This window comes from Osmerus mordax, chromosome 13 (genome assembly GCF_038355195.1).
Source record: "Osmerus mordax isolate fOsmMor3 chromosome 13, fOsmMor3.pri, whole genome shotgun sequence".
Classification (NCBI taxonomy): Eukaryota; Metazoa; Chordata; class Actinopteri; order Osmeriformes; family Osmeridae; genus Osmerus; species Osmerus mordax.
In genome coordinates, this window is record NC_090062.1 from 17576307 (window position 1) to 17603709 (window position 27403).

A 27403-nucleotide genomic window follows, 5' to 3' on the forward strand; every position below is an offset into this window, starting at 1 on the left:
TTTATTCAACAGATCAACAGCCTCATATATCAATGCGTGTGCATACCTGCATAGACGAGGTGAGAAACATCTCTTCAGGTGTCAGGGGAGAGCTCCCTCCTCTAAACACGGCAGGTGACGCCATGTCAGGGGAGAGCTCCCTCCTCTTAACACGGCAGGTGACGCCATGTCAGGGGAGAGCTCCCTCCTCTTAACACGGCAGGTGACGCCATGTCAGGGGAGAGCTCCCTCCTCTAAACACGGCAGGTGACGCCATGTCAGGGGAGAGCTCCCTCCTCTAAACACGGCAGGTGACGCCATGTCAGGGGAGAGCTCCCTCCTCTAAACACGGCAGGTGAAGCCATGTCCGGCATTCCTGCCTCTGAACCAGCCTCCCTCACGTTCCTGTCAAGACCAGCATGCATCTCACTAGCGCACAGCCGCAGGGTCCAGCCACTGGGAAATGTCAGCTATTTTTAGACACAGTTCAACAGAAGGAGCCAAGCCAGGCCAGGCCTAGCCCGGCCAGGCCTGGCCCTGGCTTGGCTCCTTCTGTTGAACTGTGTCTAAAAATCTGCAGAGATCCTGCGGAGATCTCCTGCGGAGATCTGCGGAGATCCTGGTTTCAGGTCTCTGTAATCCTGGTCTCACGGCGTGCTTCCTGTTCCTGGTCCTTCTGGCACGCGGCAGAGATCACACGTCTGAAACATCAGGAGGACGGAGAGGGGTCGCTGACACACACCGTAACCCTGGAAACCAGGAGACGGACCGTTGCCCCCAGACAGGAACGTCACAGCCACACCTCGTAAACCAGGACACTCCTTACAGCTCAGACTGGCCACACAAAGTGTTATTGACTGCACCTTCCCCCCCCTCCCCCCTAGCTCCCCCCCTAGCTCCCTCCCTCCCCCCTAGCTGCCCCCCTCCCCCCCTAGCTCCCTCCCTCCCCCTAGCTCCCCCCCTAGCTCCCTCCCTCCCCCCTAGCTGCCCCCCTCCCCCCCTAGCTCCCTCCCTCCCCCATAGCTCCCCCCCTCCCCCCCTAGCTCCCTCCCTCCCCCCCTAGCTCCCTCCCTCCCCCATAGCTCCCCCCCCCTCCCCCCCCTAGCTCCCTCCCTCCCCCCCTAGCTCCCTCCCCCCTAGCTCCCTCCCTCCTGCATCAGAATTCGGCTCCTGCTGATGTTACTATGCAAATCAAACGGCTTCAAAAACATGGCAGAATCTAGTTATTCTCCTGAATGAACAAATGTCATACAGCGCCCGGGTAAATAAACATACACACACGCACACATGCACAAACACTCTTACACACACACAGAGTAGAGTATTGCAGCAAACAAAACAGAAGAAAAATGACCTGAAATTGTCCTGCTGTGTCTCCGAGCTAAACAGGAATGATCTAGAAGACGTGGGGGGGCGAGCTGGTGTGAGACGACTGGGGGGGAGAGAGAGGGGAGAGAGAGGGGGGGGGGAGAGAGGGGGGAGGGGAGAGAGAGAGAGAGAGCTCTCTCGGGGGTGATTCATAATGAACCTCTCAGGTTCCCTCAGTGTCGTTCCAGGTCAGGATGTTCAGTTCACTCAACCAGACTGCTGCCCACATACCTGTTATCAGAGATGATTACCACACTCACTCACTCACACTCACACACTCACATGTCTTTTCCACTGATCAAAGGGAGTATGTGGTATTCATCAGCTCCACATGCAGTGCAGGGGCCTGCTGTGCTGGCTCGTCAGCCTATACCCTGTCAGACCACGCAAAACAGCTGAACGCTGATTACAGACTGTGGTGGTGATGATAGGGCACACAACCAGGAGGACCAACACTCCTCTCATAAGCTGCTGAGAGACAAGGAGGGAGAGAGTGAGACAGGGAGAGACGGGGGGGGAGAGAGTGAGACAGGGAGAGACAGGGGGGGAGAGAGTGAGACAGGGAGAGACGGGGGGGAGAGAGTGAGACAGGGAGAGACAGGGGGGGAGAGAGTGAGACAGGGAGAGACAGGGGGGGAGAGAGTGAGACAGGGAGAGACGGGGGGGAGAGAGTGAGACAGGGAGAGACAGGGGGGGAGAGAGTGAGACAGGGAGAGACAGGGGGGGAGAGAGTGAGACAGGGAGAGACAGGGGGGGAGAGAGTGAGACAGGGAGAGACGGGGGGGAGAGAGTGAGACAGGGAGAGACGGGGGGGAGAGAGTGAGACAGGGAGAGACAGGGGGGGAGAGAGTGAGACAGGGAGAGACAGGGGGGGAGAGAGTGAGACAGGGAGAGACAGGAGGGGAGAGAGTGAGACAGGGAGAGACAGGGGGGGAGAGAGTGAGACAGGGAGAGACGGGGGGGAGAGAGTGAGACAGGGAGAGACAGGGGGGGAGAGAGTGAGACAGGGAGAGACAGGGGGGGAGAGAGTGAGACAGGGAGAGACGGGGGGAGAGAGTGAGACAGGGAGAGACAGGGGGAGAGAGTGAGACAGGGAGAGACAGGGGGGAGAGAGTGAGACAGGGAGAGACAGGGGGGGAGAGAGTGAGACATGGAGAGACAGGGGGGGAGAGAGTGAGACAGGGAGAGACAGGGGGGGAGAGAGTGAGACAGGGAGAGACAGGGGGGGGAGAGAGTGAGACAGGGAGAGACAGGGGGGGAGAGAGTGAGACAGGGAGAGACGGGGGGGAGAGAGGAACACCCTTTCTCCCTGAAGGTCCCTAGTTCCTGATGCGACCCAGTGGTGAGAACATGAGATGAGATGAGAGGTGTGTCTCTAATATTCATGTTTCCACACGGCGTCTCTCCTGCAGAGGGACTGGCTGAGTCCTCTCCGAGCCAGTCAGGGGGAGCAGCATGCTGTCCTGTGTACTGTCATCACATCTCAGCGGAGACATGGGGTGCAAACACATGCTTTTAACACACAGTAGGAGTGAAGGCTGCTCATGACAGCTTCCTGTCCCTCTCAGCATTGACATTTACATTTAGTCATTTAGCAGACGCTCTTATCCAGAGCGACTTACAGTAAGTACAGGGACATTCCCCCCGAGGCAAGTAGGGTGAAGTGCCTTGCCCAAGGACACAACGTCATTTAGCACGGCCAGGAATCAAACCGGCAACCTTCTGATTACTAGCCCGATTCCCTAACCGCTCAGCCACCTGACTGATAATGTACTTAATACAAACATCCTGCAACACACAATCTGGTAACACAAACAACCTAGCAACACACACAGAACCTGGAAGCACACACATAAATCCTCGCAACACACACTACCTAGGAATACACACAAACAACCCATTATTCAAACACTGTGGAAGGTTCATCTTTAATCACTTATCGTGTGTGACTGTGTGTCAGAGACAGAAAAAGATAGCAAAGCACAACTTGTGTGTTAGAGAGAGAGAGAGGAGAGAGAGGGAGAGTTTGTGTGTTAGAGGAGAGAGAGGAGAGAGAGGGAGAGAGTTTGTGTGTTAGAGAGAGAGGGAGAGAGAGAGGTTGTGTGTTAGAGGACAGAGAGGGAGAGAGAGGGAGCGAGAGAGTTTATGTGTTAGAGAGAGGGAGAGAGAGAGGTTGTGTGTTAGAGGAGAGAGAGGGAAGGACAGTGTTTCCAAATGCCTGCATCTGGACTCCAGCTTCTATTTTGGTTCTGTACCAGGTGTGGGTGGGAGGACACCATGCCTTCCTCCAATTCACACGTACACACACACACACACACGTACACACACACACACACACGTACACACACACGTACCATACACCTTAGCCCAGTCTAATCGGGCGTGCGTAGTCAGCAAATGTGTGTGGGTGAGTCTACTGGCAAGCATGCGTGCTAAACATGTTTTGGGATAGATTAACACAAACTAAGACTGGACTCTACACAGAGGGAACAGAGTCCAGCAGGGTTCAGCAGGTATTTTAAAATAAGACTTACATGAAAGTGAAAACATTCAACAATTCAAGTCAAACCAAACCACTAAACCTGACGTCTGATCTCCTCTCAGACTGGCATCCGACCAAACACGCTTCAAAATAGACCTCCACGAAACACTGTTAATATTTCATCATCCCATTTAGCCAGACGAACATCAATGATTCATAGAAGGGAGTTCACAATTAAGAGCTCTGCCAATCAGAGCTGCCATGAGAAATGGGTGTGGCAAGGGAGAAGGAAAGGGGAGAGGCAGAGGAGAGAAATCTGCACACCTTTATTGCTGCAATGCAATTTCTATATAAACTGAGGATGAAGGAACATGGTGTTTGAGTGGATGATTATGAAAGGTCTTTATATTAGAGTGTGTGTGTGTGTCCTTTAAATCAAATCAGATTTGATGTTACTGCTGTTGGTGAACCACTCAATCATGTCTAAAAACGCCTGCTATCTTTTGCTGAGTATTCCTAGTCAGGCAAAAAATGCTTCGCTTCACTGTAGCAAAGTCTGTTTGTGTGTGTGTGTGTGTGTGAGGGAGGGAGGGGGAGGAGGGAGAGATGGAGTGGAAACAGATAATCTGCCCACTCAAGCCCTCTGGGACCAGAGCAAGACACAGAGAAATGAAGAGATGGAGACCAGGGAGGAGAGGAGGGGTGAGAGGAGGGGTGAGGATGGGAGGGGAGGGGGGGACAGAAAAAGGGAAACATACAGGGGCAGGGTGGCGGGCAGGGTGACAGGTTTTTCTTCCAGGTGAAGAATGAAGAGCTGGCAAAAAGATCATGAGGACTTCCACACACCCAAGCTGATATGTAGTCAGCCAGAGATCTGCTCAGGATCTCTGTTGAATAGACGTTGTTTTGGGAAAACCTAGGCTACCGTTAACCAGGAGCTAGACTGAGAGCACTGACCAAGGTGGGCTCGCTCTGAGGTACAGCTCAGCGCTTGGACTGGCATGGGGTCCCGCGCGCAAAACTATACATCCTTCTCACTTGTTGTTGTAAACATGCCTTCAATGCTGTTTTTCAGCACAACTTGCCTGAATTATGATACTGTAACCTAGTTGTACATCAATGATATGCTTTCTAGTGATATTTCAGATTTAGCCAACATCATTAGCCTACATTAATAATTCCAGTTGAAAAGTAGGGTTTCTAATCAATGAGGCCTAATTAGGCTGTATCATTAATAACTTCGGATCGGCTGTAATTACCGTGGTGCGGCTCCGTCAATGTCGGTGAAACGTCTAGGGAAGACACTGACAACAGTTCACGCGCTGTTCACTCATTTAGACTACATGTTGTTGCAGGTTTAATGTACACTGGGCCAACATACCCTAACCCTAACCCTAACCATACCTGGGCTGTTCGCTTCATGCAGGACATTTCTCTGAATGTTCCAAGAACTTTGTTATGTTATCCGTCAATGTTCTGGTCTTGTCTCAATCCTTCGCAATTAAGACGTTAAATTTAATAAATCACGGCCAGTCCAAAAACATTTGCGGCTTTATTTCTTAATTCTGCACAGAATGGTATCTTTATCTAGCTCACATGCAACGTTAAGATCGGCTTCTTTAAAACCACCTGCGGTGTCATAACACACTTGTTTTTAAATGTTACTCTCCCTGCCGTCCTGAGCCTACCTGGGTAATCCTCCGACAGACGCCCCGGTAGTGGACGTAATCTTCGATGATTCCTCCACGGGACAAAGAGAAAATCTATGCTCCGAAGACAACCACCGTTCCCGTTTTTTTCCCCAAGTCGTAAAACTGTAGCGTTGTGACGCTCGCACTGTTTCGAGAAAGGCAGGGAGGGAGACAAGGCAATGAGCGGTAGACTAGCCTACCTCTACAGCGAGTTTGAGTTCAACCCCTAGTGTTCGCTATTTCAAAAGGCAACAACGATCTTAACGCAGTCTGACGGCGGTTGGAAAATCCATTCCTTTATTTTTTATTTTACATAATTCAGAAGACTATAGTCCTATTTTTCTGTGTTGTGCGTCACTCCAGCGGACCGGCTCAGCTGTGCTAGATGTGCTGGTAGACTAGGCTACGTGCACTGTAGGCTATTGTTCTCAGCACTCAAAGAGTCAAATAGGTCGAAGCAGGTCGCGCAGTGGTCTGTAATCCCAGTGTGCGTAATTTGATTTGAATAAAAGTAGATTTGAAAAAGATTAAGGGAAAATTGTTTCTATAATGATTCCTCTAAGACAGTTAACTTGGGGATTACGACCGCTCTGTCTTCATATTAAATCCTCTTACGGGCCGCAGATAGGCAGGGACGGCCTCAACAATCCGTTGGGGAAACGGGAAGAATACATGTGAAGCCCTCGCGAACACAGGAACCTCAAGAGATGGGGAAATTAAAATGTTGAAACATTAACTCACATCGACTGTGTCCATGCATATACTTTCTAAGCGTTTATCCGTGAAACGCGATGCACGACGCTGTTGACATGGTAACAGACGGGGTCCAGGTCCGGTTCTCACGTGAGAAGGCAGGCTGGTTTCGAGCTTGGCAGGGCAGAGGAGCAGAACCAAATACTTCTACGGTCACGTACTGAAGGTTACATTGATAAACACCAACCGTCAGGCTCTGGCAGACAGGAAAAAATTACAGGGTGTGTGTATGAAGGTTTGCATGCACACACACGTCTAGGGAAATGAATGATTTCCAACTCTATCGTCTGAGTTTTGGAACAAACAACACCTCCAGATATCTGTGTGTGTGTGTGCGCGCGTGTGTTCACCAGACCCTCAATATAAACATGCCAGACCCTCTCCTCTGGTGGTGAGAGATAACCTTTTATGGGTTTTTGTTCTGAGGAGTAATTCTCCTCCCGAGCCTCATCCCTCCGGGCCGCGCTGCCAACCCACCGCTGCCCCGAGGGGGGCCGGCCGTGCCGCTGCCCCGAGGGGGGCCGGCCGTGCCGCTGCCCCGAGGGGGGCCGGCCGTGCTGCTGCCCGAGGGGGGCTGGCCGTGCCGCTGCCCGAGGGGGGCTGGCCGTGCCTCTGCCCCGAGGGGGGCTGGCCGTGCCGCTGCCCGAGGGGGGCTGGCCGTGCCGCTGCCCCGAGGGGGGCTGGCCGTGCCGCTGCCCGAGGGGGGCTGGGTGCAGAGGGCTGGGTGCAGAGGTCAGGGTGCAGAGGCCTGGGTGCAGAGGTTTGGGTGCAGAGGTCTCGGTGCAGAGGGCTGGGTGCAGAGGCCTGGGTGCAGAGGTCTGGGTGCAGAGGTCTGGGTGCAGAGGTCTGGGTGCAGAGGTCTGGGTTCAGAGGTCTGGGTGCAGAGGTCTGGGTTCAGAGGGCTGGGTTCAGAGGTCTGGGTGCAGAGGTCTGGGTTCAGAGGTCTGGGTTCAGAGGTCTGGGTGCAGAGGTCTGGGTGCAGAGGTCTGGGTGCAGAGGTCTGGGTGCAGAGGGCTGGGTGCAGAGGGCTGGGTGCAGAGGGCTGGGGTCTCCAGTTTGTTTGAGATACCAACAGCTCCTAAAAAGGACAAACTCCACAGCCGTTCATAAGTCACTGTGTAATTCTAGCCACTCCCTTCAGCACGCTCCCTGGATAAGATGGATGCTCATTCTCGGGTAGTAAATACGTTTGAGGCTGTGTTAATATTATCCAGCAGGGTTCAACTCAAACTGATGATTCCTTTTCCCTCTCCTCCCTCCCTCCTCCCCCTCCCTCCTCCCCCTCCCTCCTCCCCCTCCCTCACCTGTTTAATAGCCCTGTGGAGGGTTATATCATTGCCTCCCTAAATGGATAGTTTGTGGGTAAAGCGAATGCTATAAATACTGGACCCCCAGGAGAGGAAAGGTGTTGGGATGGAGGAACACAGCCAGGTAGTTACTCACCTCCACCCTCTCTCTAAGTCCCCCTCTGTCTCCTCTCCTACACATCTCAATACTATCTCCTCTCCTACACATCTCAATATTATCTCCTCTCCTACACATCTCAATATTATCTCCTTTCCTACACATCTCAATATTATCTCCTCTCCTACACATCTCAATATTATCTCCTTTCCTACACATCTCAATATTATCTCCTCTCCTACACATCTCAATATTATCTCCTCTCCTACACATCTCAATATTATCTCCTCTCCTACACATCTCAATATTATCTCCTCTCCTACACATCTCAATATTATCTCCTTTCCTACACATCTCAATATTATCTCCTTTCCTACACATCTCAATATTATCTCCTCTCCTACACATCTCAATATTATCTCCTTTCCTACACATCTCAATATTATCTCCTTTCCTACACATCTCAATATTATCTCCTCTACTACACATCTCAATACTATCTGCAAGTCATTCTTTCTCTCATCGCATCCATGTCAAATTACATGAATTACACATCATTACACTCACATACCTTTAAACTAAAGCTAAAGCTATTATCTTACGATAAACGTTCACTAAAGCTGGCTATATGAAATACCACTATTTACTATTTTACTATTACCACTATTTACTGTGTTGAAAATTATCAAAATTGTGTCATCAGAAGAAGCAATGAACGAGTTCTAATAAAGTTAATTGGAAAAAAGTATTACTTAATCGACAAATGCAGATTCAACACGTTGAATAGCAGATTTGACATTTCTAGAACCGCACACACAAAGTGTAAGTATTTTTTACAATACTATGATTTGTATACTCATGTATACAAATCATAAATATATATTCAAATGCAGAAATTGAAAAAGTACACACATCCTTCACTCAAGTAAAAGTACAGATTCTAATGTTTAAAAAGACTCTGGTAAAAGTTGAAGTACTGACTACACTTTTTACTCAAGTATATATAAAAATATTTAAACCTTTCAAAACTATTATAAATGTATGTTATTTTTGTACCTATTTTCTAAAACCTTTTTGAAAACATTTGTGACGTTTGTTACGTCTGTTGAAAAAATATTTCAGATAAAAAAGTTTAGCCCAAAAAGTTTAGAAAGATTGAAAAAATATTTTGGCAAAAAAGTTTTCAACCTTTCAAAACGTAATAACAAAAAATAAATAAATATTCACACAGTGAAAGTACATATATTTGTGTATAGAAATTTACAAGTTAAATAAATAGTGACGTAAAGTACTGATACCAGAAAAATCTACTTAAGTACAGAAACTTACAACTGTTTAAATGCCAGGCAGGAGAGTATGGAGCTGCTTGTGGGTGAAAAAAACACATTTGTAAACAGTGGAACATTTGTAGATCATGGTATTTGCATAGCCTATAGAAATAATTTTTAGATATTTTCCTGCTCATAGGATTTGAGAAGTATTACTTTTGTGAACACTTCAAATAACTTCACTGTTAAGTCAAGTTCAGTGCAACCGGATCGCAACTGCCCCTTTAAATGAGAAAACGAATGTTTTGGAACGTGATGCCATGTTTATGACGGTTTCAGACGCAAATAATTGCTTGTCTGAGAATAAGAGTTGACAATTTCACGTGTTTTACACTGAACAGTTATGTGTAGTGTATGTATGAAATATGTAACGCGTTATTTAAATATGCATATGATATAGTCTAGAGTTGTCTCAGCAAGGCAGAGTTTGGAAGCTAACAACGTAAGTAGTTAGTTAAGTATAAAACTTGACTGTCTTGTTACTGATATTGTTTGGTTTGCACGTAGTAGCTCCTAAAGGCAGACATTCCTATTACAAAAAGTAGCTTATCAAAGACAATTCCTTAAAAAAACACAGAAAACTGTTTATTTTTGACAGAACTCGAGGCTGTCACTAGAGTTAAATTTTGTCTGGGAACAAGGGAAACGTGCATTTCCGCTGATTATGAACATAAAGCTTGGCAGCTGCAGTGATTACCCTCCAGTGCAGGCCTAACTACTGTAGCAGGCTATTCCTTAAATAGTTTTTCCTGTCGAGTTTACCCACCGTCCCTGTAGTAGTTAACACTAAGTTCTTAAAGATGGGATATTTTTCCTTATAAGGAATTCGAGTCTTCATAGTCAGAAAACCATCCGTAAGTATCCTGTTTCATTGAATTCCTTTCGCAAATTATTTTATCCAAAGCGACATATAAATAATGCACATAGAAACTACAGCAGAAGATCAAGAATCAGAAGTTTGTAGTTTTAACAGTGTTTCGATGGCCAGAGTCAAGGAACGGTATTTAGCGGGCACTGAGCAAAGTTAGCACCAAAAATTGGCAAAAAATGCCTATTGAGATTTCCTTTTTTAGAATTCCGACTTTAATTCTCGCAATTACAGCTTTATTTTTCGGAATTCTGACAAATAAATTGCTCTTGGTTGCCTACTATTAATACTTGCTTTGACATCTAGATGAATCTTAAGGTCTTAGGCCAGCAGTAACATAAAGCAGACCGAAATAAAACCACTCTGAACAGTTGTCCGCTGTTCCCTCCCTTTGCAGGTGTGCCATCTGAACTGGGATGAGTGAGGAGGGTCTGGAGGTGTGTGAGGAGGGTCTGGAGGTGTGTGAGGAGGGTCTGGAGTTGAGTGAGGAGGGTCTGGAGATGTGTGAGAGGATGGAGTACCGCTACCTGGTGCAGGAGGAGGAGGAAGAGGAGGTGCAGTATGTACGTCACAGACGCTACGTCGGCCCCGCCCTGGTCCTGTCCAGACGCTGCTCGCTCCTCCTCTGTGTGGGGGTAGCCGCCCTGCTGTCCCTCGCTGGCTACCTGGCGTACCTGGCCCAGACCCCGCGCCCTGGACACCTGGAGGTCACCACGGACTGCGGACGCTTCAGAGGAACACAGGTAGGCCCAGACCAGACTGTATGTGCTGCACAGGCCCAGACCAGACTGTATGTGCTGCACAGGCCCAGACCAGACTGTATGTGCTGCACAGGCCCAGACCAGACTGTATGTGCTGCACAGGCCCAGACCAGACTGTATGTGCTGCACAGGCCCAGACCAGACTGTATGTGCTGCACAGGCCCAGACCAGACTGGATGTGCTGCACAGGCCCAGACCAGACTGTATGTGCTGCACAGGCCCAGACCAGACTGGATGTGCTGCACAGGCCCAGACCAGACTGTATGTGCTGCACAGGGGGGATTCCAAAACCACCACTGAGCTACACCCCCCCACCCCCCCCCCCACACCCCCACCCCCTTGTCCTCCTCAGAAAGACGGCGCTTACTCCTTCAAAGGCATTCCCTACGCCGCGCCCCCCACGGGCCAGCGGCGCTGGGCGCCCCCGGAGCGCCCGGCGTGTGGCGAGGGGGTGAGGGATGCCACACGGGTGGGCAGCATGTGCCCTCAGGTGCGCCCGCTGTCCTCCGCCGGGACGGTTATGGGAAACGAGGACTGCCTGTTCCTCAACGTGTGGACCCCCTGCATGGCACCCGCCATGCCCCTGCCCGTCATGGTGTGGCTGCATGGGGGTTTCCTGCACATGCTCAGTGGGGCGGAAGAGGGCTACGCTCCCTCGGAGGCGCTGGCATTAAAGACAGGCATCGTTTACGTCAGCTTCAACTACCGGCTCAACGCCCTCGGGTTCCTGGCCCTGGAGGTGCTGAGAGAGGGCTCTCCCACCAACACCTCAGGTAGGGAGGAGGGGGGAGGTAGAGAGAGAGAGACAGAGATACAGAGAGAGACAGAGACACAGAGAGAGACACAGAGAGAGACACAGAGAGAGACACAGAGAGAGACGCAGAGAGAGACACAGAGAGAGACACACAGAGAGAGACACACAGAGAGAGACACAGAGAGAGACACAGAGAGAGACACAGAGAGACAGGGGGAAGGAGAAAGGTAGAGTGGGAGGGGAGAGAGAGGGGGAGGGATCTCAGCTGGTTACCGCACTAACACAACTCTAAAATATTCATAGTATTTAGGCTGTGTTCCCTGTTGTGTTCGCTCTTTAAAGCAGTGTACACCTATCCATTAAGATGTGAATATTTAATGGCCTAGAAATGATTTTGCATTAGTGGTAATATATTTCTCTAGTCACTGCCAGAACTTTGAGGTTTTACTTCCATTCCACACAAAGACCCTCACACATTCACACACCTACATGCACACACACACACACACACACACACACACACACACACACACACACACACACACACACACACCACACACAGCCTTTACTGCAGGTCTGTTACCTTTAATTCTTTAAAATCATTATATTCCATGAGATTAAGGCTGCGTTCTAAATCACATACTTTTATTAGATACTGTAGCTGCCCTTAAAATGCTACCCTTAAAATTTCCCCCAGGAAACTACGGCTTCATGGACCAGATCGCAGCCCTGCAGTGGGTCCAGAGGAACATCCATGCTTTCGGAGGAGATCCTCACAAGGTCACCATCCTGGGCCAGAGCTCAGGTACCAACACCTCAGCACACTGGCCCCAGCACAGTAGCAGAACGTAGTTTAGAATCCCAATCATCATTTGATAAAAACGTCTGTTAAATGAATATGAGGTATGAGTTAGTTGTACGAGAAGCTTGGGATGGGTATACATTTACATTTAGTCATTTATATAGCTCAGTGGTAGAGCATGGGGATGGGTATAGCTCAGTGGTAGAACATGGGGATGGGTATAGCTCAGTGGTAGAACATGGGGAAGGGTATAGCTCAGTGGTACATGATGGTATAACCCCCCCTGGTTCCTGTCTCTAGGTGGGACCTCTGTGTGGGTGCTGATGATGTCTCCCCTGGCGATGGGGCTGTTCTGGGCGGCGGTGGACCAGAGTGGCTCGGCTCTGCTAAACGCCTCGCTGGAAAGGGCGGAGAGAGATAACCTGATGTTCCTGAACCGTACAGGCTGCTCTCACCTGGCCTGTCTCAGACAGCTGACCGCCACACAGATACTCGAGGTACACACACACACACACACACACACACACACACACACACACACACACACACACACACACACACACACACACACACACACACACACACACACAGACAGCCCTCATACACACACAGACAGCCCTCATACACACACACACAGCCCTCATACACACCTACACACACTCTCATACACACACACACACACACACACTCTCATACACACACTATCACATACACAAAACCCTCATACACACACACATACACACAAAGACAGCCCTCACACACACCCTCATGACCCCTCCCCCCCCCAGGCCATCCCCTGGAGCCAGTACCCATCGTGGGGAGCAGATGCCCTGCTGGACCTGCCCACCCGGGGGGAGATGCTGGGGGCGGTGGCAGTGGTGGACGGGCACCTCCTCCCGGCCCCCCCCCTGCAGATCTGGGAGGAGGGGGGCCACTTCAGCGACGTGCCCTTCCTCATAGGAACCACAGAGCAAGAGATGGACTTCCTGTGAGCCTCTCCTCTGGAGTCATCCTCCAATCTGTGCTCTCCTCTGGAGTCATCCTCCAATCTGTGCTCTCCTCTGGAGTCATCCTCCAATCTGTGCTCTCCTCTGGAGTCATCCTCCAATCTGTGCTCTCCTCTGGAGTCATCCTCCAATCTGTGCTCTCCTCTGGAGTCATCCTCCAATCTGTGCTCTCCTCTGGAGTCATCCTCCAATCTGTGCTCTCCTCTGGAGTCATCCTCCAATCTGTGGACCTGGTCTGGTGTAGATTATAGTTACACTTGACACATTTACATTAACTAGGTGTGTGTGTGTTTCCTAGACCGCCCTATGACAACATCTCCATGTGGACGTGGGGGGACTATGATTGGTTCGTGAGGGGTGAGAACCAACTGTTGACTTCCTTCTATCCGGCCAGCCGGGGGCAGTAAAACCCAATGGCTGTAGGCATCGTAACTTAAACGTTAATACCTACATACAATGTTATGAATTTATACAGCAAACATCATTACATTTTCTTTACGAGAAGGATAAATAGTAAATATTTTATATACAACTTTCATATATACAAAATTTTTTAATTTTCTTCTGTGTGTCTATTCAGAGAAACTAGACTCGTTTGGAGGGAATGTTTCTGCGGAGGCGCTGGCTCTGTACCCCAGCTCAGCGCTCTGCCCCACCCCTGTCCGTTGCCCCGAGAGGGCCTTCACCACCATGGTGTCTGACCTGAGGGCCACCTGCCCCAACAACCACCTGGCCAGGAGTGCAGCAGGTGGGCGCTCAGATCCCGGCTCCTCCTCCGTAGAGCTCTCTATACAAGCTGTCTCAGAGTACAGCCCTCTATACAAGCTGTCTCAGAGTACAGCCCTCTATACAAGCTGTCTGAGAGGGCTTCACAAGTGCCCATGCATCAGCTCCCATAACCAACCTGAAGGGGTTCAGCCTAGTCCTAAACTTACAGAACAATTAAATGAAGATTTCTAGGACGATGATAAATCCATGTCTGGGAAACTGGGACTTGGAGCTCTTCAGTCAGATTAGATTAAAACGGGTGCGTAAAGGGCCTGTTCTAAAAGTGTGTGTTCCATGTTTATCCCCCACAGCGGCCCTGAGCAGTCCTGTGCACCGCTACCTGGTCACACACACCCCGTCCCGGCCGGTGGCGGTGCAGGGGGCCCCCGGGGCCCCCGTGGGGGGGCTGTGGTCCTTCCCTGGACGGTTCTCCTTCCACGGCCTGGACACCGTGGCCTTCTTCCTGGGGCTGGAGGGGCTGCTGGGGGGGCTGTCGTCCCAGGACGCAGCCTTCCAGGAGCTCATCATCCACAGCCTCGTCCACCTGGCCAGAGAGGGTGAGACACTCTTCATCCTGATCTTCCTCCTCCTCCTGTCCATCCTAACCTGCCTGCTCTTCCTCCTCCTCCTGTCCATCCTAACCTGCCTGCTCTTCCTCCTCCTCCTGTCCATCCTAACCTGCCTGCTCTTCCTCCTCCTCCTGTCCATCCTAACCTGCCTGCTCTTCCTCCTCCTCCTGTCCATCCTAACCTGCCTGCTCTTCCTCCTCCTCCTGTCCATCCTAACCTGCCTGCTCCTCCTCCTCCTCCTGTCCATCCTAACCTGCCTGCTCTTCCTCCTCCTCCTGTCCATCCTAACCTGCCTGCTCTTCCTCCTCCTCCTGTCCATCCTAACCTGCCTGCTCTTCCTCCTCCTCCTGTCCATCCTAACCTGCCTGCTCTTCCTCCTCCTCCTGTCCATCCTAACCTGCCTGCTCTTCCTCCTCCTCCTGTCCATCCTAACCTGCCTGCTCTTCCTCCTCCTCCTGTCCATCCTAACCTGCCTGCTCTTCCTCCTCCTCCTGTCCATCCTAACCTGCCTGCTCCTCCTCCTCCTCCTGTCCATCCTAACCTGCCTGCTCTTCCTCCTCCTCCTGTCCATCCTAACCTGCCTGCTCTTCCTCCTCCTCCTGTCCATCCTAACCTGCCTGCTCTTCCTCCTCCTCCTGTCCATCCTAACCTGCCTGCTCTTCCTCCTCCTCCTGTCCATCCTAACCTGCCTGCTCTTCCTCCTCCTCCTGTCCATCCTAACCTGCCTGCTCTTCCTCCTCCTCCTGTCCATCCTAACCTGCCTGCTCTTCCTCCTCCTCCTGTCCATCCTAACCTGCCTGCTCTTCCTCCTCCTCCTGTCCATCCTAACCTGCCTGCTCTTCCTCCTCCTCCTGTCCATCCTAACCTGCCTGCTCTTCCTCCTCCTGTCCATCCTAACCTGCCTGCTCTTCCTCCTCCTCCTGTCCATCCTAACCTGCCTGCTCTTCCTCCTCCTCCTGTCCATCCTAACCTGCCTGCTCTTCCTCCTCCTCCTGTCCATCCTAACCTGCCTGCTCTTCCTCCTCCTCCTGTCCATCCTAACCTGCCTGCTCTTCCTCCTCCTGTCCATCCTAACCTGCCTGCTCTTCCTCCTCCTCCTGTCCATCCTAACCTGCCTGCTCTTCCTCCTCCTCCTGTCCATCCTAACCTGCCTGCTCTTCCTCCTCCTGTCCATCCTAACCTGCCTGCTCTTCCTCCTCCTCCTGTCCATCCTAACCTGCCTGCTCTTCCTCCTCCTCCTGTCCATCCTAACCTGCCTGCTCTTCCTCCTCCTCCTGTCCATCCTAACCTGCCTGCTCTTCCTCCTCCTCCTGTCCATCCTAACCTGCCTGCTCTTCCTCCTCCTCCTGTCCATCCTAACCTGCCTGCTCTTCCTCCTCCTCCTGTCCATCCTAACCTGCCTGCTCTTCCTCCTCCTCCTGTCCATCCTAACCTGCCTGCTCTTCCTCCTCCTCTCCTCATCGGCAGGTAAGATGCCGGAGGGTTGGCCAGAGTACCCAGAAGGCACTGCGGTGCTGTCGGCCAGTCTGAAGGTGGTGAGCTCCTACTCTGCTGACCGCTGCAGACTGTGGGAGGAGAACGGCTTCTACAGCTACGCCTGGATCAACTGACCCCTGACCCCCTCACCCCTGACCCCCTCACCCAGGAGGAACACAGGAGCAGTGAGGAGACGTGGAGACAGAATAAATACCGTAATGATCGGCAGTTGGATGTTGCATCCAAGGTCATGTTACATCCTCTGGATCCAAGGTCTTCTGGAGTTCTTTTTGACTGATGTGATTAGAGAAAGTTTTTAAAGAAGGGATATATGTTACTTGTTTATTTCCACTTGAAATGATGAAATGTAAAACCCACTGCACTGTTGTATACAATGATGATGTCACTTCCTGTATGTTTTGCATAGCTCCCTGAGATACATCCACTAGAATGACAGGAATATAATATATTATATTAATATAATATGATACACAGAGAAAAATCTGCTTTATTATTTATATCCCCTCTAATGGACATTGATTTGGGGTTAATAACTTTGCAACCAAATGTCCCTTTAGTAATGATTTAGTCCAATTTAGAGGACATTTAGGATATCCTAATGAGGTGACAAACGTGAATGTAATTCTAGTTGGTTAAGTAGTATTATAGTTTAATCTTTTATTTGTTATAGTCATGCATTTGGCTTGCTATGTTGTACAAAATGTTTTCCTTAAAATATGTTTGAGCCAAACCCAAGCATGTTTTGTAAACTGTCAACATTTTAAACAGCTTCTCCGCTGGTCTCAGGAGATGAATACTGAGTAGATAATGACGCCCTTGTCACCGTGGTGGTGCTTTTATACGAGCTGATGTTCTGACTGTTACAAGTATGTTTTGCTTTGAGGGAAACACAGACCTTGTTTTGTTTATGTTCTTTCATTTGTATCTTTGCACTCAGGCTTAAAGCAACAGAATGAGGCTAATGCGTCATGCAGCGCACCCAGAATGCCTCCTGCCATCACTGGCAGGATTCTGCTTACTTAACTTTGTGTAGCTGGCAGCCTTTACTCACATTCACACACACTTGCGCACACACACTCAAATGCACACACACTCAAATGCACACACACTCAAATGCACACACACTCAAATGCACACACACTCAAATGCACACACACTCAAACGCACACACACACCATCCTTTGAAAACGTTTCTTTCATGCATCTGTTCCAGAAGCACGTCAGGCTGAAGAGAGGGATGAAGAGAGGGATGAAAGAGAGGATGTCTTCCTGTCACAGCTTTGATCTCTCCTGTCAGACCATGTTCCTCTGACCTCTGTTTGTGTTCGCCAGCACATCTGCTGGGTTATTCATTAACCTTGTGTTATCAGAACCATTCTGCTGTTTTGTACTACTGCACACTATGCTGTTAAACATGTTTTTCACCTGTCATGCATCATGTCTGAATACTCAAAGATCATAAAGAGATCACTTAATAAAGGAAGTTGACACCAAACTGAGATTTAGTGTCATGTGGCCAGTATAACAAGGCCATTCTGGAAAGTGAAATGATTGTGACGTAAAAGTTAACAGTAAACGCCATTTAAAACGCTGCAGCAGATATGTAGTAAGAACTAGGGTTAGGGCCAGGAAAGGCATCTGCCATTGAGACATAAGCGACAAATAGGTCCTAGCACAGTAGCCGACATAAAATACATAAATACGAATATGGCAACAACAACAAAAGTCTACCAGACTAGAAGCTCCGGTACCGTCTACCAGACTGGATGCTCCGGTAGTGTCTAACAGACGGGATGCTCTGGTACCGTATACCATACGGCCATGAGAACTTTCACGAACCTAGTGGCTGTGGTTTTTTGTGATTGTCAGTACTTGAACTCTGTTTTCGAGGTTAAATTCTGTGAAGCTAGCAGAATAGCAAACATGTCTATAATCCATGTAGGGCCTATCTGGTTCCCATGTACTAACTAAAAGGACGGCTAGTTTTCACTTCAGGCACAATAGAAACGACTAAAACTATGTCCAGCTGAGGGCGCCACAGCGCAAATACACCCAGCCGGGTACCACATCGCACGAGGTGAGTCGAGAGAAAAATAACAAACCGTCTGCATCACTGTACCTTTAAGACAGCATCAGAAAGCTCTCGTGTGTTTCTGTCACCAGTGCCACGCTGCCGCGCGTGCTCAGTGTACCGTTCTGCACTAATGTATCACAGGCTCGCGACCCCGTTGGCTGCTTGCGTTCCGGCGGACCGGGAACGGGCTATTGTTGTCATCTCTGCGATTTCGGTGACAGCTCCGCTGAATCTCAACATTTCACGAGCAACAAAATAATGCCAAAAGGAAGTCTTTGTTTTGTAACTGCACGGATAGCGCAGAGATATCCAAAATATAAGGTAAATACACCGCTATTTTTTAAGCATTTAGTCATGTACCGCTTTGTTATCACACAAATACCGACGTACATATATCTGTATTTCTACACAACGCAGTGGTTTAACGTGCAAGGTCTCACCCGTTGGTGCTCGATGTTTAATAAACGTGAGCGATTCAATGACGTTCTGTTAAATTTGAGGTGAAACCGGGCCGCTGAAGTAAATTCCAACACACGGCTCTGCATCGGCCAGCTCGAGCTTAAATAGTGTTATCATCATAGTTAACATACAGATGCACGAGGGTTTCATCAGTTTGGCATTGTCATTGAACCTGTGTGAGAGAGAGAGAGAGAGAGAGAGAGAGAGAGAGAGAGAGAGAGAGAGAGAGAGAGAGAGAGAGAGAGACGGAGAGGGAATGAAAAAAAGAGCGAGTGAAAGAGATATATAGTCCAGATGTGTGACATCAGAGAGAATAGAGGTAATCCTACAGTCCAGTTTCACACTTTCACTTATTACACTTTCATTCAGCACCTTGGTCCAAAGTAAAATGCAAATAGAAATACAGCAGAAGACCAAGGATCCGAAGCCCAGAGTTCTTACAGTGTGTTTCTGTGGTCAGGAGTCCAGGAACGGTGTTTATTTACCAGGGGCACTCCAGTTACCACAACCCCACACAGCAGGGGGGTGAAGTGGGAGAGAGAGAGGGAGAGGGGGGGGGAGGGAGAGGGGGGAGAGATAGGGCGAGAGGAAGAGAGAGGGGGAGAGAGGGAGGGAGAGAGAGGTAGACGGGGGAGAGAGGAGAGAGAGAGGGGGGGAGAGAGAGGGGGGGAGAGAGAGAGAGAGGGGGGGAGAGGGAGAGAGAGGGGGGGGGGGGAGAGAGAGAGGGGGGGGAGAGAGAGAGAGAAGGGTTAGAGCCTGCAGAGGGACCCCATCAGAGTGACCTAGTGCAGCAGTTCAGTCATATAACATGACATGACAGCATCAGCCCCTCTAGAACTCTGATCTCCTCACACCACCTCAGAGTTCACCTCCCCTGGTCCCCTGCACTGGATCCTACCTGTACACTGCCCCTGACCACACAGGTGTAGAGACACTGTACCCTGACCACACAGGTGTGTAGAGACACTGTACCCTGACCACACAGGTGTGTAGAGACACTGCCCCCTGACCACACAGGTGTGTAGAGACACTGTACCCTGCTGACCACACAGGTGTGTAGAGACACTGTACCCTGCTGACCACACAGGTGTGTAGAGACACTGTACCCTGACCACACAGGTGTGTAGAGACACTGTAACCCTGACCACACAGGTGTGTAGAGACACTGCCCCCTGACCACACAGGTGTGTAGAGACACTGCTGTAGAGGGGGTAAACGAGGGTTAGGATTGGGCCCTCGGCCTAAAACCACACAATAGTTATTTGATGGAACTCCCTTTGTTCTGGAATCCTGAATCACACACTTTGATTGCATAATCTTGCTGTTGGAGATATTCCTAATCCAGAGGGTTAACGCGCGTCCAGATTATGACCCTGGGATCTTGCGCTGGAGAATGTGATTAACTGGGATTACGCATCCACTCTTTGTTTGAGAGGGAACATTTTTTGAAGCAGTCTGGTTGGTCTAGTGGTCTCCCTTCCAGCTAGTGAGGAAAGGGCTGGGCTGGGGTTGGGGTTGGGGCTGGAGGTGGGGGTGGTGTTGGGGCTGGAGGTGGGGGTGGTGTTGGGTCTGGAGGTGGGGGGTTGGTGTTGGGGTTGGGGGCTCGGGGGTGGGGCTAGGGTTGGGGCTGGGTTTTGGGGGTTGGGGCTGGAGGTGGGGCTAGGGTTGGGGCTGGGGGGTGGGGCCTAGGGGCCTGGGGCTGGGGCTAGGGGGTGGGGCTAGGGTTGGAGTTTTCCTTGCTGTAAATATTAAAACGTCCTAACCTTAATTAACCTCTCCAGAATTCAGACCTTGCAAACATCAACTTCAAACATGTACTGTAGAAATGTCCACCTGGGTTAGGTAACCCTAACCCTTTCTTAACTATCATACGAAGATCTGAGTGGTTTACAAGCATCTGTCATCTTTTGTTTTTAAAAACGATAAATTTGCCCACAGCCATCTGTTTGCCTTCAGTGTTTCTGCGTTGGCTGATGACTACTTTTTATTTTTATTTTGTGTTGTCGTCCTCGCAGATATTGACATGAAGAAAGATATTGCAACGCTGATAGCGGAGGAACGAGCAGACATCATCTTGAAGTACGACACGGTAAGTTCTGGATCCTCATCGCTACCTAGTCTGTGTAGCCAGGTACTGCATACATGTGAGGTGGTCTGTGTAGCCAGGTACTGCATACATGTGAGGTGGTCTGTGTAGCCAGGTACTGCATACAGGTGAGGTGGTCTGTGTAGCAAGGTACTGCATACAGGTGAGGTGGTCTGTGTAGCCAGGTACTGCATACAGGTGAGGTGGTCTGTGTAGCCAGGTACTGCATACAGGTGAGGTAGTCTGTGCTCATTAAGTAGTGTGATGGATTCCAGGAGTTACAGCATGGTCATGGTTTTCTAGCTCTCTGAAGCTCTTCAATGGTTTTGCGTGTGTGTGCGAGTGTGCGTGTTTGAGTTTTAAGTTGCATCTGACTCCTGTGTGTGTGTGTGTGTGTGTGTGTGTGTGTGTGTGTGTGTGTGTGTGTGTCCAGGGCAGGCAGGAGGGAGGAGAGAGGGACCAGTGGAAGATGCAGACTACAGGTCTCTACAGAGTCACAGACCGCTTTGGCTTCCTGCAGTAAGTCATCTCTAACACACACACCCACCCACACACCCCCCCCACACACACCCCCCCCCACACACACACACACACACACCTGATATGTGACACACACAGGTGTATCAGTTGGGGGGACCCCCAGGTGGCCCCAGTGTTCCTGTCCTCACCTGCTCTTCCTCTGTCCCTCAGTGAGGAGGAGCTGCAGAACACTACTGCCCTGGAGGAGAAGGTATAGGAGAGCCGGGGAAAGGGGGTCTGGGGGGGGAGGGGGGTCTGGGGGGTACAGGGGGAGGGGGTCCGGTGGAGGGGGGCTGCTGGGGGGGGTCTGTAGGGGGGCCGGTGTGTGACTGTGTGTTCTCTTCCTCAGAGGAAGCAGCAGGAGGTGGACAGGGTGGACAAATGGCTGAAGATGATGAAGAAATGGATAAATATAGAAACAGTGACAGAGTGAGACTAACACACACACACATCCAAATCACACTTAGAGTGGAAAGCCTCACCCACTGCTCTCTGTGAAAACTCACCACCCCCCCATGTGTTTACATTCTGCCCCTGTCCCTGCCCCTGTCCCTGCCCCCTTTCCCTGCCCCCTCTCCCTGCCCCCTTTCCCTGCCCCCTCTCCCTGCCCCCTGTGCCTTCTCCCTGCCCCCTGCCCCCTCTCCCCTGCCCCCTGTGCCCTCTCCCATGCCCCCTGTCCCTGCCCCCTCTCCCTGCCCCCTGTGCCCTCTCCCTGCCCCCTGTCCCTGCCCCCTCTCCCTTGCCCCCTGTGCCCTGCCCCCTGTCCCTGACCACTGTCCCTGCCCCCTCTCCTGCCCCCTGTCCCTGCCCCCTCTCTCTGCCCCCCAGATGAGGAGGAGAGTGTACAAGGGGCCTCCCCCTGCAGGTGAGAGGGCAGGTCTGGGCTCTGCTGCTGGACCTGGACAAGATGAAGACTGAACACCAGGGGGAAGTACGAGGTAGGACTCTCTCTCAAACACACACACACCATACACACACACACACACCATACACACACACACACACACACACACACCATACACACACACACACACACCATACACACACACACACACCATACACACACACACACACACACCATACACACACACCATACACACACACACACACACACACACACCATACACACACACACACACACACACACCATACACACACACACACACACCATACACACACACACACACCATACACACACACACACACACCATACACACACACACACACACACACCATACACACACACACACACCATACACACACACACACAGAGACACACACACACAGACAGACACAAACACAATATGGCCGGATTGTTCTCCATAGCTGTCAAACTGAAGGATTACACACACACACACACTCACACCAAATGCTTCCCCCCCAAAAAACCCAGAGGATTAGATCAGTTAAAACCAACAGATGGAGATGAAAGTGAGAAACACAAACAACAGAGGTCACAGGGTTCACCCCGTCCTGTTTACTCAAAACAACAACAACAAAATAACAGAATATTATTATTGTATGTTTGTTTTCAGAAGTAGCTTAAGCAGTGTCATTGTTTTATCTTTATTTTGTATTTTTTTTAGAAAATGAAAGAGCAAGCCAGAATATCCTCTTCAGAAATAAAAACAGATTGATCTGGACATCAACAGAACATTCAGGAACCATATCATGTTCATGGATCGATTTGGAGTCAAGTAAGTTACCAGCTGTGTGTGTTTTGCATGCGTGTGGGAGGGTGGTTTGCATGCGTGTGGGTGGGTGGTTGCATGCGTGTGGGTGGTGGTTGCCATGCGTGTGGGTAGGTGGTTGCATGCGTGTGGGTTGGGTGGTTGCATGCGTGTGGGTGGGTGGTTGCATGCGTGTGGGTGGGTGGTTGCATGCGTGTGGTTGGGTGGTTGCATGTGTGTGGGTTTCTGAGCTGTAACCTTGCTGCTATGTGGGGGTGGTGGGGATGGTGGTGGGTGATTCAGCTAATCACTGCCCCCTCTTTCTCTTCTCTTCTCCCCTCTCCTCTCCTCCCTCTCCTCCCTCCCCTCTCCTCCCTCTCCTCCCTCTCCTCTCCTCCTTCACCTCACCTCTCCTCCCCTCTCCTCCTTCCTCACCTCTCCTCCCCCTCTCCTCCCTCTCCTCTCCTCCCTCTCCCCTCTCCTCCCTCTCCTCTCCTCTCCTCTCCCTCCCCTCTCCTCCCTCCCCTCCCTCTCCTCCCTCTCCTCCCCCTCCCCTCTCCTCCCTCCCCTCTCCTCTCCTCCCTCTCCTCCCCTCTCCTCTCCTCTCCTCTCCTCTCCTCTCCTCTCCTCTCCTCTCCTCCCTCTCCTCACCTCCCCTCCCCTCCCCTCCCCTCCCCTCTCCTCTCCTCTTCCTCTCCTCTCCTCTCCTCCCCTCCCCTCCCCTCCCCTCCCCTCCCCTCCCTCCCCTCCCTCTCCTCTCCTCTCCCTCCACTCTCCTCCCTCTCCTCCCTCCCCTCTCCTCTCCTCTCCCTCCCCCCAGACAGCAGTCCTTGTTCCAGGTCTTGTCTGCGTATTCTGTCTACAACACGGTGAGACTTCCCTGCTTCCTGTGTGATGTGCTGCTTAGTGGTTAGAGCATCTGCATGCACATCAAGAGGTCGCAGGTTAACAACCACCCCTGACCTCTGACCCCAGGAAGTGAGCTACTGTCAGGGCATGAGTCAGGTGGCTGCCCTGCTGCTCATGTTCCTGAACGAAGAGGATGCCTTCTGGGCCCTGGCGCAGTTGCTGACCAATCACAAACACGCCATGCACGGTGAGTGGGCCAATCACCACTCAGATATGATGGGATTCCACCAATCGCATGTTACATGTGCAGGGGTCCAACCAATCACAACACACACTCATTGGTTCTCGTTATTACCTCAGTGATGTTGTGATAAAAGAGTAAATGTTATTATAGAGGTTTATTATGTTATTCATAAATGTTATTAAAGAACAGGACTGTATTTCCTGGCCCAGGGTTTTTTGTCCCTGGCTTTCCTAAGCTGCTGAGGTTCCAGGTGCATCACGACCAGGTCATCTCCAAGCTGCTCCCCAGGCTGAAGAAACATCTGGTGAGGTCCACCTTCAGGGTGCCCTGCGTTACGCAAGCAGGTTTACATTTAGCAGACGCTCTTATCCAGAGCGACTTACAGTAAGTACAGGGACATTCCCCCCGAGGCAAGTAGGGTGAAGTGCCTTGCCCAAGGACACAACGTCATTTTGCACAGCTTGGAATCAAACCGGCAACCTTCTGATTACTAGCCCGATTCCCTAACCGCTCAGCCACCTGACTTGTTAAGGTTAAGGAGTTTAGAATAGGTTATAAACTAGTGGATCTGATACTTTATTATCCCACCTGCTGAGAGACACGAGTCTAGCTCTGATCATCCCTCTCTCTCTTTCCCTGTCTCTCTCCCTCCTCATCCCTCTCTCTCTCTCTCTCTCTCTCTGTGTCTCCCCCCTCCTCCCTCTCTCTCTCTGTCTCCCCCCTCCTCTCTCTCTCTCTCTCTGTCTCCCTCCTCTCCCCCCTCATCCCCCTCTCTCTCTCTGTCTCCTCCCTCCTCTCCCCCCTCATCTCCCCCTCTCTCTGTCTCCTCCCCCCTCCCCCCTCTCTCTCTCCTCATCTCCCCCTCCCCCTCTCTCTCTGTCTCCCCCCGCCTCACTCCTCTCCTCCCTCACCCCCTCTCTCTCCCTCCTCTCCCCTCTCTCTCCAGGATAAGGAGCAGATGTCTACAGGCATCTACAGCACTAAGTGGTTCCTGCAGTGTTTCATTGACAGGGTGAGAACAGCACAATTCTTTTTCAACAACAACAAAATCCCTGAAAAGTTAGAACAAATATTTCCAAAAACACTTTTTTATAAAAAAAACTTTTAAAACGTTTAAAAACTTTTGAAAAAAAGTTTTGAAAAGAAAACATCTGAAAAAAAGTTGTGACAAAAAAGTTTTGAAAACTAAGTTTGAACAAATATTTTCAATAAAACGTTTCTAAAGGTTGGAAAAATATATTCAAAACAGTTTTGGAAGGTTCAAAAATCCAACATCACTGCAACATTACAGCAGTCAGAATTACTGGCAGCCATTAAGGAATCAAATCTAAGAAGAACATTTTCCCAGACATTTTACATCTGCAATGGATGTTCAGAAAATGTAGCTTCGATCCAGAAAGGTTTAACCAAACATCCACTCATCACCCTCTCTGCATCCACAGCCCTCAGCCCTGAGGGCTGTGGAGGAACTAGCCCTGTCAGCATGTTCCTGGGGGGGGGGGGGGGGGGGGGCTGTGGCCTGGGTCAGAACCAAGTTGAACTCCTGAACAGTAGAGATGGAGAGAGAGAGAGGGTTGTTGAGGAGAGAAGGGGAGAGAGAGAGAGAGAGAGCCTGATGGAAATAAAACCACAGAGTGACAGTGTACTGTATAATTTTGTGTGTTTGTGTATTTGTGTGGTGTGTATGTGTGTGTGTGTCGGGTGGACGTGTGGTGTGCATGTGTGTGTGTGTGTCGGGTGGACGTGTGGTGTGCATGTGTGTGTGTGTGTCGGGTGGACGTGTGGTGTGCATGTGTGTGTGTGTGTGTCGGGTGGACGTGTGGTGTGTATGTGTGTATGTGTGTGTGTGTGTCCCAGACCCCCTTCACCCTGACCCTGAGGCTGTGGGATGTGTTCATCCTGGAGGGAGAGTGCGTCCTGACAGCCATGGCCCTCACCCTGCTGAGGGTGCACCACAGTGAGGCCGCTCACACACTCACACACTCACACAGGGGGGGGGACTGTCAACATTTACCTCTCTCATGTGTGTATGGTTTCTGTGTGTATGTATGGGTGTGTGTGTGTGTGTGTGTGTATGTATGGTGTGTCTGTATGGTGTGTGTTTGTATGGTGTGTGTGTGTGTATGTATGGTGTGTCTGTATGGTGTGTGTGTGTGTATGTATGGTGTGTGTGTGTGTGTATGGTGTGTGTGTGTGCAGAGCGTCTACAGGCCATGTGTCTGGAGGACCTGAGGGAGTTCCTGCAGGAGACCATCGGCCGTTCTCTCCTCCACAGCGATGACATCATCATCCAGCACCTGCAGGCCTCCATGACGGAGCTACGCAGGAGAAAGCTGGAACCGCCCCCAGGTACACCCTGACCCCTGACCCCAGGCACACCCTGACCCCAGGCACACCCTGACCCCAGGTACACCCTGACCCCTGACCCCAGGTACACCATGACCCCAGGCACACCCTGACCCCAGGTACACCCTGACCCCTGACCCCAGGTACACCCTGACCCCTGACCCCAGGTACACCCTGACCCCTGACCCCAGGTACACCCTGACCCCAGGTACACCCTGACCTCTAACCCTGCTGTGTGTTCTGTCCACAGCCAAACCGGAGGAGTTTCCTCAGAGGCCTCTGGGTGCGGAGGTCCCAGGGCCCAGCCCAGCCTGGCCCCCCAGAGGAGCCCCCTCCCTGGGGACACATCGGCCCGGAGCTGGCCTGAGGCTCCACCTCTCCAGCTACCTTCCAGACCGCATCTCCCCCGACCACAGCCCCCAGGAGGACAGGAAGGAGGCTCTGGGGGAGGACGACCCCCCGCCCTCCCCAGACCCCGTTCTCGTCCACTGCCAGGGCCCCCTCAGCCCGGACGGGCCACTGCATGCAGGGCCCCCCCCATACCAGCCACCAGGGGGCAGTGCTTCAGAGAGAGAGCTGCTGGTGTATACACACACACACACACCTCCACAGACACCTCCACACACACACACACCTCCTCACACACAGCAGAGCCTTGATGGGGGTCGGCCCATGCCCCAGCCTGCCACCCCCTCCTCGCCCCCCAGCGCTCCCCACTCGCCCTGCAGGATCCCCAGGACCCAGTCTGCACCGTGGGCCCAGGCTCCACCCCCGGCCTCCAGGCTGACCCAGCCTGCCAGCCTGTCACTCACTGACTGCTCTGGAGGAAGCTTCCTCGCTGGCCAGACACCCCCAGCCCAGCCCCCCCAGGCCTGCCCCCCCAGCCCAGCCCCCCCAGCCCAGCCCCCCCAGCCCAGACACCCCAGGCCTGCCCCCCCAGCCCAGCCCCCCCAGCCCAGCCCCCCCAGCCCAGACACCCCAGGCCTGCCCCCCCAGCCCAGCCCCCCCAGCCCAGCCCCCCCAGGCCTGCCCCCCCAGCCCAGCCCCCCCAGCCCAGACACCCCAGGCCTGCCCCCCCAGCCCAGCCCCCCCAGGCCTGCCCCCCCAGCCCAGCCCCCCCAGGCC

The 27403-nt window shown here is 51.5% G+C and overlaps 3 protein-coding genes across 4 annotated transcripts in view; all 3 read left to right on the forward strand.

Moving 5' to 3' along the window:
* Positions 1-27403, forward strand: part of LOC136955007 (cytoskeleton-associated protein 5-like) — a 57800-nt gene that overhangs the window by 9835 nt on the left and 20562 nt on the right. The window lies entirely within an intron of this gene.
* On the forward strand, positions 9284-17526 carry si:ch211-71n6.4 (para-nitrobenzyl esterase). 2 transcript variants are annotated; one of them, XM_067248558.1, is made up of 10 exons: positions 9284-9447; positions 10271-10616; positions 10987-11407; positions 12086-12193; positions 12491-12687; positions 12979-13178; positions 13496-13554; positions 13778-13945; positions 14277-14522; positions 16002-17526. In XM_067248558.1, exons 2-10 carry the CDS (start codon positions 10290-10292, stop codon positions 16142-16144), a joined length of 1869 nt encoding a protein of 622 aa, XP_067104659.1. In that variant the 5' UTR covers positions 9284-9447; positions 10271-10289; the 3' UTR covers positions 16145-17526. The 2 variants fall into 2 exon arrangements, with proteins under 2 accessions (XP_067104659.1, XP_067104660.1); XM_067248559.1 differs by lacking the exon at positions 9284-9447 and adding an exon at positions 9834-9859.
* Positions 20588-27093, forward strand: LOC136955658 (USP6 N-terminal-like protein). Its single transcript, XM_067249394.1, is given in 17 exon segments — positions 20588-20653; positions 21084-21169; positions 21341-21380; positions 21519-21573; positions 21576-21598; positions 21998-22018; positions 22020-22100; positions 22756-22794; positions 22796-22866; positions 23660-23708; positions 23815-23935; positions 24142-24236; positions 24879-24944; positions 25790-25889; positions 26132-26281; positions 26529-26803; positions 27007-27093. Coding segments are annotated over 17 exon segments (1425 nt in total).